The following is a 9765-nucleotide window of genomic DNA, read 5'->3' as shown; positions in this document are numbered from 1 at the left end:
TGTAACAAAATAAAAAAAAAAATATTACTTTTTCGACTTTCACAGGTGTTGCAGGTCTAAACAAGCAGCAAAAAAATCGGCATACTCACAATTTCGAATGAACCTCCAAAATCTGGACTTAANTAATATTTTTATATAAAGCTTTTCAAAATGAGTACACTGTGTAACAAAATAAAAAAAAAATATTACTTTTTCGACTTTCACGGGTGTTGCAGGTCTAAACAAGCAGCAAAAAATCGGCATACTCACAATTTCGAATGAACCTTCAAAATCTGGACTTAGAGCCCAAAAACCCATTTTTGGTAAGCTGAATCATATATGTAGATATGTACTTTCTCGTAACTTTACTTCTGTTTACCCGATGAAAAAGCTTTATATGTCATTCAAGAAAAAATACTTTACTACTTACAACACAGTGTTATGCATTTATCTGTCTATCACTATTTGCGCGCTATTCTAAGAAATGGCGCTACAATAAAACTGGCGGCTATAATAATCAAATGTAAACATACTTATGTATGTTTCTACGTATACAGTTAGTAAAAAAGTCTATGCCTGTCCATTTGAAGTATTCAATTACATTTCTGAGTATTATGTATGTATGTATATACATACATATGTATTTCCAAGCGTTGAATGTGAAAAATCTAATAATGAGTGTATGAAAAAAAAACAAAAACTTTTCTACATTAACTGATATGTATATAAATTAAGCGCTGATATTCGCTTAATTCAGTTGCACTAAGCTTGTCAAACGGACAACACACGAAATTATATACAAAAACAACAACATGGCAAAACTCACAGTTTCATTGTTTCTAAGCGTCTGTTTATCGCTGCAGGTGAGTTAGATAAATAGGCTACACAAGCAGCAACTTTTTTATGAAATTCATTAAAACTTTAATTCTCTTCCAGCTCGGCGCAGCTTTCCCTTATCAAAACTCATTGAATTCCATAGACGATAATGATGTCAAATCTAATGAACTGCAGTACTCCAAGGCCACAGAGTCAACGGCAGCTGATTTTCTCAAATCGCTTCAGCCAGTGATCCTTAATACGCTTGCCGTCCTTCAAGACCATTCGAATACGCTCATACAAGAAACGAGCAAATTTGTCGATGACCTGCTGGTCGAACTGAATGCATTACCAGAGGCGAATGAATATGTTCAGGAGCTCATTCCAGAATTGACGAACCTTTTAGATCGCATGGAGACAATTGAATTGCACGATGATTCGCCACATGTGTTACGCGAAAAGGCGGCACTTTTAAGAGCCATTGCAAAAATGTATGTGGACTTTGATCGCGTACAGAAGGGTATCGATGAGAACGCGGATCATGCTGTGTTAAGAGAAGTTTTTGCAAAATTGGAATTGGCCGAACTCAATGAACGTGTTGGCAAGAGTGTGCGGGCAGCCGTGCAAAAATTCACGGTCGTTTTTGAACGTTTCTGGAATTCGCTAAGCGAAGCTGAAAAGGCGGACCACAAGGATATGAGCGAGTGGTATGAGCGTTTTGAAGCTAAAGAAAATGCGCAAGAGAAATTCAAAAGTTTCGTTGAATTCCTGCACATTATTGAAAAGATAGTTAGAAATAAAAATTAAAAGCTCGTTTGAAATTGTACATATGCAACTAGTATGTATATCCATATATCCATTAGTAGTAGTAAGTAGATAAGAATTTCGAAATATTGTACTTAAGTTTAATGGAAAACTCATTAAAAAAATAAATCAATTTTATTTAAATCATAATGCTGGATTTCCACTAGGCATTAAATGGCAAAAATGCCAAATGACAAAGTCGGGCATTAACATATATTCGATCTCATAAAAAAAATACCTTGACCTATCCAACTAGCTTCAAATGTACGGCGTTTTCAATTTTCTTCTTTTTTTGACCCCATACTGTATGCAGTGAACCTTTTAAGCCACATTTAAACAAATATTTTTGCTCTTCTTGCATTAAGGAATCCATTTTCATGGCGATAAGAACCGAAAAGCGCATTTTAAATTTATTTAAAAAATTCATTAAATGCTGTTTTACGTGAACAAAATCTAAAGTTTTACTTTTGAAGACCATTTTGAAGGTTACTTTGAATCAAATATTACCTTGGCCTTTAAAATTGCCTTCAAAAGTAAACTTTTTTGTTTGTATTTTTCTGTATCCCAGAATAGAATTTTTAATTCGTTTTTCGGTTCTTGTAGTAAAATAAACTCCTTGATGCAAGAAGAGCAAAAAAGTGTGCCTAAAACTTTTAACAAAGTTCACTGTTTTTCGGTCAGAAAAGGAAGAAAGTTTAAAGCCCCTACCTTTGAAGGTCATTTGAAGGCCAAGATAAATTTTTTATACAACGGAAGTATTTTTCGTGTATTTTCTATATCAAAACATTAAAAGTGGTGTTAAATTTATTTCGCTAAATGTTTTTTGTTGTTGCCCTGTACACAATAATAGCAAAAATATATGCTAAAAACTTTTTATAAATTTCATTGTATTTTAGGTAAAATATTTGAAAACCCTTTATTTTTGAAGTCAATTTTAAAGGTGAACGCAATATTTTTATCTAAGATGAGTTTTCCTGCATTTTCTATTCCAAAACCTTCAAAATACTTTTAAATTTATTTCGCTTGCTCTTCTCGTTCTCGAGATAGATTTTGTTACAAACGAAATTAATTTTTCACACTGTGCAGCTCATAGAGGCGCAAACGCGAAAATTATTATTTAAACACATCCGTCATCTTTCAAGAATTTTAGGCTTTAGACCTTTTTTAATAGTAAAATTTGGCATTTGTACCACTGTGCGGCGGGCGTAAATGTGTTAGTGATAAAATCGGTTTGATATCGACCTCGAAAACGTACATACATATCGTTGTTTAAAGTACAAAGCCGCGTATCGTGGTTCTGCAAAACCTCGTAACTGACATTTGTGCCAAAGCTCCTGGCATCAAACCCTTATCCGTTCATACAAAAATATTGATAATTAGACATAAAACGAAAAGATAATTGGGGATGAAAAAGAGAATCGTTTTGAAATAAGACAAGTTTTCCTCTCTCCTATAAAAATTTTGGCAACCTCACATACGTGGTCTCGCATTTTCCTGTTACGCGGTTTTGTACTTTGAACGACGATATGTACAAGTATATGGCGAAATATGTAATCGGTGGTGAAGCAAAATCTTAAGGTTCTTTGTAGTGTTTGAGATGATATCATCCCTTTGTTTCTCTCTACATTTCAAAGTCAAACTTTCCAATTAGTCTATAAACAAATAACTGGACTTGCTTGCACCCTTACGTTTCATTTCTTTATTCTTTACGGCAGGCGTGCCATATTTATTTACTTAAAATTGCTATTTTTTATTAAAAGTATTTTACACATTTTGTGCTTAGATTTTAAATATTTCGAAAAACTTAGCAAAGTGTTTAAACTTCTCTTCGCTACTTTTTGCTCCTTGAAAGAGCATCCACCAATCACTTAACTCTGATAGCTGCATCTTCCCAGTTTCGCTAAGCGAATTCCAAAATCTTGCAAAGATGATTGAAAATTTATGAACAACAGTATCTGCCGACCTTAACAAGTTTTTATGAAAATCTTTTAAATATGGTTTGATGTAAAATATGGCATCACGGCCGGCAACATTCCCTCTGGCTGTAAGATCAATGTCAGCTAGCAAAAATGCTATATCTTTTAGAAGCGTGGATTTTTGAGTTAACACCGCAGACGAATCGCCATCCAAATCAATGCCTTCGATACGTTCTACCAAATTACTAAAACGCGTAATATTTGAATGTATGCTTTCACTTTCCAATGGCAGCTTGATAAGTGCCTCAACTGCTTGCTTTAGAAAGATATTTGATGCACGTATGACATCACGACTGCGCTCCTCAACAAGTATAGCGGTATAGACCAAGAGTGGTAAGATCTCCGAGGCAAGATATTCTTCTAATGGCGTTTGTGATTTAGTTTGCTTAAGGCTGAGATCATCTTCGTTCTCGAATGAGTATGGCACTCGATAATGCGGTATAGAAGCGACGAACTGTAGTACGTAGAGGAAATTTTATATATGTACATAAAAAGAGTATTGTGAAATTGTTTGTGCTGTTATTTTATAATGCGAGTAGCTCACCTGTAGCAGTAAGCAAATGCTGAGGGCAACTAAAAGTTTTCGTTTTGCCATTAAAACGCGATTTCAGAGCTTTCCTTGAAGCAAATGTAAATATTTAAATTAGCCGGCTTTATGCGACGTCTTATATACAAAATTATGCAAATGGTTTTTGAGTAGGGTGGTTATAGAATAAGCAACGTGCATTATTGATTTTATTAAATAACAATTATTTCATAAAATGATTATTGCTAACTAAAAATTATAGGTATTGCACCCTCACGATTGATTAACCACCAGTTAATAGATTAAATTTATGTATGTTAGTATTTACACATTCGCATGTGTGTACATTAGGGCGGTCCAAAAATGCATGTGAAAAATTAAAGTCGGAATTTTTATGCTCTCACCCACTAGGATTGTTCTATACCGAAAAAATAGACGCCCAAAGTCTTCTATGTATTTTATATGCAAAAAAAAACAACTTTTCGTAGAAATGGTATAGAATTCTTAAAGATCGATATTTTTCTATCGAAAAACTCGGTTTATCTGCAGGAGATTCCCCGTTAGTATTAAAAAATGGTAAAATAAACAATTGGGAATTATTATTGAAGGTCTCCTGAAGAGAACCACAGTTTCCCGATCGAAAAATATTGATTTTCAAGAATTCTATACCATTTCTACAAAAAATTGTCTTTTTGCCATATAAAAGTATATGGAAATCTTTGAGCGCTTTGAGCGACCTCTAAGTATTTTTTGATTTCAAACTAAAAAAATAGGGGTCAACTTTTTTCGATATAGAACAATCCTAGGGGGTGAGAGCACTACAATTCCGACTTTACTGTTTTTGGACCACCCTAGTGTACATATGCTTACATAGCATACATAGAGAAATTCAATCAAGTAGATAAGTATTTGTAAATCTGTTGTGGAAGTTTTCTAATGAAAAACAAGTAAGAGCAGCGCTGTTGTCGGCTATGCCGAAGACTTCATACCTTTCATGAACATCTGAAAATTTTACTTTAACAGGTTATTGCATTGGAAAGAATTTATATATTCACAGCATACATATGTAGTTAGAGGAGTTACAAATATAAAAAATCAAATCTAAAAAATTAGAGGTATACAAGATACCTGCTGCTCCCACAATACATCAACTATTTTTACCTTAAAAGTAAATGGCTTTATGTACATACATATGTATATGTAAGTATGTATACACGTAAGTTGAGCAAATAACAATAGTTATAAAACTATGTCATTCCATGTCTCTAGGCTAGAAAAATGGAATAACTTAGTTTTATTCGCATCTTTAAACTTAGGTCAAACGATAAACAATAGTTATATCTAAGCAATAATTAAAATAATGCTAATAAATTAGAAACTCAACCAAAATAGCTTAACTGCCTCAAAATTTTTCTCAATATCCGCCATGATGTTGAAATTCTCGTACAAATAATTAACGGACTTTCCCAATTTAACTTCACGCATCAACCAATTGATGTGCTCCAATAACACTTCAAACCATGCAGCGTACTTTTCCGAAAGCTCAGTATCAAAATTTATATTATTCATTAAGTTCAAAGTGTCATATAAATCCTGCCCCACTAGCAACTGCTGCATAGTACTAAGATTTTTAATTTTCGCAAGGATGATGAATAGTTCTGCAGCTCCGTCAGCAGATGTAGCACTTCTTAGTTTACGCTGAATAACTTTAAGTGAGTCACGTATAAAGACTTGGGAAAATATTTTCACCGATTTATCAATTGTATTTAAATTAACATTTAAAAAATATTCTCCAGGTAAAGGATTTGAGGTGGCAAAATTATCATATGCCGTTTCTTTCCAAGCCGCGTCCAAATCATTTGCTGAGGATCTTGCCTCAGCATTGGTGTCTTCNGCCAATTGATGTGCTCCAATAACACTTCAAACCATGCAGCGTACTTTTCCGAAAGCTCAGTATCAAAATTTACATTATTCATTAAGTTCAAGGTGTCATATAAATCCTGCCCCACTAGCAACTGCTGCATAGCACTAAGATTTTTAATTTTCGCTAGGATGACGAATAGTTCTGCAGCTCCGTCAGCAGATGTAGCACTTCTTAATTTACGCTGAATAACTTTAAGTGAGTCACGTATAAAGACTTGGGAAAATATTTTCACCGATTTATCAATTGTATTTAAATTAACATTTAAAAAATATTCTCCAGGTAAAGGATTTGAGGTGGCAAAATTATCATATGCCGTTTCTTTCCAAGCCGCGTCCAAATCATTTGCTGAGGATCTTGCCTCAGCATTGGTGTCTTCTTTTACTGAATTGAAGTCCATCCTCTGTACTTTCTCAGCTGAAGTGAATAAGGTATTCCATTCTTGTTGTAATTGTACATAAGCCATAATCAACTGTATATCGTAAAAAGCAGTTTCATAAAGGAATTACGTTTATTCAAGAATTCTTGTAAATCTACCTTAGTTAGCATCATCAGGATTGCCACTATCGTGAAGAGATCTATGTTTCTGGCCATTTGCAGAAGGATTTTATATTTTCTCTTCTGGCGTAGTTAAATGACGACGAGATACTGAAGGCCAGCATTTCTCAGCAAATGCTTTATAAATATTTCACATTTCGCATGCATATCTTTCTTCGAAATAAAGAATTTCAGTCAATCTGCATATTCATAGCATTTCATGATTGAAGGAGCGATGTGTATCCCCGGATTTTATTTTCCGTGAAATGCCGTCACCCAACGAATAGGGTGGTCCAAAGAAAGTGAAGCCTAAATCTAGTTTCCTCACCTCTAGGGTTGTTCAATATCGACAAAAAATATAAACTTTTTTATCTAATGAAACAGATATTTAGAGGTCGCTCACAGCACTCAAAGTTTCGCATTGAAGAATAATTTTTCGTAGAATTGTTATGGAGAATCTATAATTTTGAATCGGCAAATAATAGGTACACACTTTTTTAATATTCACCAAAAGAATGCAATTCTTCGAAGTCTACTGAAAGGAAACAGAGTTCCTCGATTGAAAATTATTGATTTTCAGATATTCTATACCATCTAAGAAAAGTAGTTTTTTCTTCATATGAAATTCATAGGAAGCTTTGAGCGACCTCAAAATATTTTTTTATTAAAAAACCCGGGGTATATATTTTTCGTTATGGAATATTCCCAGGGGGTGAGAGCATTAAAATTTCGACTTCACTTTTCCACATGCATCATTGGACTTCCCTAATAATGTACAAACCACATTCTAACGTTTATACAACCTAAGTTAAGCTTTTGGTTTAATAAAAATTGCAATAGTTAGCGAAAATATTGAGGGAGTGAGCTTAAAGCAATTAAAACCAGTTTGATTCGCCATATACGAATATATTAAGAACTTTGCTTCTGCGGGTTTTACTGCATGAGTAAAATAAACACTTGTTTGTGATTTTAAGATAAGTTGTATAGATAGTTGTAGATATTTTTAAATGTATATTAGGGCGGGTCAATTCGTATGGGATATTTTTTTGACTATGCGCGTATAGCATAGGAAGATTTTACGTGCCAAAGAAACCATGGGTCTAAAATCAATTTGGAGTTTGCCAAATTGTGAAATTAGGTTTCGAAGAAAATGAGAAAAAATATGAGTGCAGAAATGGATTTCTCAAACAAAAATACCCTTTATAGCATAATTTTATATAAAATTTAAGCACTTCCTTCCGACGATACAGCAAAATGCCAAGAAACCTATCTTCGCTAACTAAACTCCAAATTGATTTTAGACCCATAGTTTCTTCGCAAAATTTCTTTAGAATTACACCTAGAATCCTTCTGTGCTATACGCACGAAGTCGAAAAAATCTCCCATACACATTGACCCCACCTAATGTATCATACAAGTATATGTTTATAGTGCAATCACTTAATGCAGCTCAGCTGCCAAACGTTTTGCCGGTTAAGCGACAATCGTGTGCTTTGCTAAAGCTTTTTCTAAACAGTCCACATTTAAACAACTCTTCAAAGTATTGTTTACATCAGAAGTTTATTTACATCAGAGGTTTATTTAAATCGGCATTAGCTTGACATAAGCCACTCATTATAACGTCGGCGCTCAACATACACTCCTAGCCATGCAAGCAACCAAAGCGTCGGAAACCTCGGCTGTGCCTTCAGTCATTTCACTGGGTGAATTGATGAACTTCACTCTCAGTTTAGTCGGAGAACATGGCCGGATGCAAATCGAGCTGTCATAAAAATTTATGCAAAAGTTGCTGGCATTACTGAATGCATTGCCAGAGAAAAGTGAATACATTGAAGCTCGCATTGCGCACTTGACGAGCATAGCTGAGCTTATCGAAAGCATTGATTTGATTGATACAAACGATTTTGTTGCAAAAGATCGGCTCACCCTTTCAGATGTGGGTGTGCAGTTGTTTGTTGACTTAAATGACATAGCAAAGAGAGATAATCCCACAAACGAGATTGCTATTTTCAAAAACGTGCTGGACCAAGCTGATTTGCGTGAGTATTCAAGATCGTGGACGAATTCGTGCAAACGAATGTACAGAAGTTTTCGAAAATATATTTGATAGATTTTGGACGCCGCTTGCCATAGACGAACGCAAAGCATTTCCAAAATTAAACGATTGGTCGGAAAAGTTTCATGCTGCTTCGCTGGAAGGCAAATTTAGAAATATACTTCACTTATATGAAATGTTTCACTTCTACAAACAGAAATAAAGAGTAATTTTCAAACGAAAATTAGTTCGTTTGACCCCACTGTACCAAACACTTATAAGTAAAGAAATTAGATAGAAATTCAAGTCGTGACTTATTAACAGTTCATTAAATAGGTACATTTTGTGATATAGTTCACTTCTTTTTTATATCTTCTTTCACAAATTACACAGTTCAACAAAATTTGGCCATATGTTATCTCAAAAACGGAACCGATCTCATCTTATTGATTGTTTGATGCTGATTTGAAGTGCATTTAAAAAATTCTTTTAGCACATCGAGTTTTTGAGAAAAATGCTGCTGAAGGGTCAAAAAATGGTAAAAAATGTCAAATGTCAAATTTTGTTTTTAAACAGAATTTGGACGTAGTTGTTCCTAAGAAAAAAAACACGTATTTATGAAAATTCAATTCGTTTCTTGGGAAAAACTACGTGCAAATTCTATTTTTAATTTTTTTGAATTTGCCATTTTTGTGATTTTTCCTCACTTCCAACAGTTTTTTCTCAAAAACTCGATGTGCTAGAAAAATTTTTTAAATGCACTTCAAATCAGCATAAAAAAAATTATAAGATGAGGTCGGTCCGGTTTTTGAGATAAAATACGACACAATTTTGTTGAACCGTGTTATTAGTAAAACTGCAAATCACAACGATGCACATTGAAAAACATAGAAAAGCAAAAGAAAGCTCCAAAAGCTTCACAAAATTGAAAAATATTTGCGAGATGAAGAAAAACAAGTACGTAAAATTTTTAATCTCGAAAGATCTCATGCATTTTCTGATCAAACACCAAAAATTATAAAGGGTGTCCCTCGCCCACCCCCAACGGTAGAGCATCCCCGACTTGATAATTCAGATTTTTTCGTTTTAAAATAAGAAAATTTTCACTCATTTCAAGAGTCTAGTACCAGCTGAAGTTCGAAGGTCATTTAGAGGTTGAAAAAGGCACTTC

General features: G+C 34.0%; 3 protein-coding genes and 1 pseudogene across 3 annotated transcripts; 2 read left to right on the top strand and 2 right to left on the bottom strand.

Moving 5' to 3' along the window:
- Positions 1 to 736: 736 nt before the first annotated feature.
- On the top strand, positions 737 to 1746 carry LOC108373558 (uncharacterized). The gene is made up of 2 exons (XM_017629470.1): positions 737 to 842; positions 916 to 1746. The coding sequence occupies exons 1-2, from the start codon at positions 792 to 794 to the stop codon at positions 1600 to 1602; spliced, it is 738 nt and encodes a 245-aa protein (XP_017484959.1). The 5' UTR covers positions 737 to 791; the 3' UTR covers positions 1603 to 1746.
- Positions 1747 to 3283: 1537 nt separating this feature from the next.
- LOC108373554 (uncharacterized) lies at positions 3284 to 4170 on the bottom strand. Its single transcript, XM_017629469.1, has 2 exons — positions 4120 to 4170; positions 3284 to 4029 (listed from the first exon to the last, which is right to left on the bottom strand). Exons 1-2 carry the CDS (start codon positions 4168 to 4170, stop codon positions 3379 to 3381), a joined length of 702 nt encoding a protein of 233 aa, XP_017484958.1. The 3' UTR covers positions 3284 to 3378.
- Positions 4171 to 5879: 1709 nt separating this feature from the next.
- LOC108373553 (uncharacterized) lies at positions 5880 to 6664 on the bottom strand. The gene is made up of 2 exons (XM_017629468.1): positions 6560 to 6664; positions 5880 to 6494 (listed from the first exon to the last, which is right to left on the bottom strand). Exons 1-2 carry the CDS (start codon positions 6614 to 6616, stop codon positions 5880 to 5882), a joined length of 672 nt encoding a protein of 223 aa, XP_017484957.1. The 5' UTR covers positions 6617 to 6664.
- A 1522-nt stretch (positions 6665 to 8186) lies between these two features.
- On the top strand, positions 8187 to 8847 carry LOC108373555 (uncharacterized; annotated as a pseudogene).
- The last annotated feature ends 918 nt before the right edge of the window (positions 8848 to 9765 follow it).

Source organism: Rhagoletis zephyria, unplaced genomic scaffold, assembly GCF_001687245.7.
Source record: "Rhagoletis zephyria isolate East Lansing unplaced genomic scaffold, Rhagoletis_zephyria_1.1 Rzeph_scaffold_06815, whole genome shotgun sequence".
NCBI lineage: Eukaryota > Metazoa > Arthropoda > Insecta > Diptera > Tephritidae > Rhagoletis > Rhagoletis zephyria.
The sequence above is the reverse complement of the archived record's forward strand: the minus strand, read 5'-3'. Positions and strand labels throughout refer to the sequence as shown.

What these genes read in the sequence shown, in the direction of transcription:
- LOC108373558 (XM_017629470.1), top strand. Translation starts at nt 792, where the DNA reads ATGGCAAAACTCACAGTTTCATTGTTTCTAAGCGTCTGTTTATCGCTG. An exon ending in GCGTCTGTTTATCGCTGCAG is followed by an intron (nt 843 to 915) that starts GTGAGTTAGATA and finishes ATTCTCTTCCAG; the next exon opens with CTCGGCGCAGCTTTCCCTTA.
- LOC108373554 (XM_017629469.1), bottom strand. Translation starts at nt 4,170, where the DNA reads ATGGCAAAACGAAAACTTTTAGTTGCCCTCAGCATTTGCTTACTGCTA. An exon ending in GCATTTGCTTACTGCTACAG is followed by an intron (nt 4,030 to 4,119) that starts GTGAGCTACTCG and finishes TACGTACTACAG; the next exon opens with TTCGTCGCTTCTATACCGCA.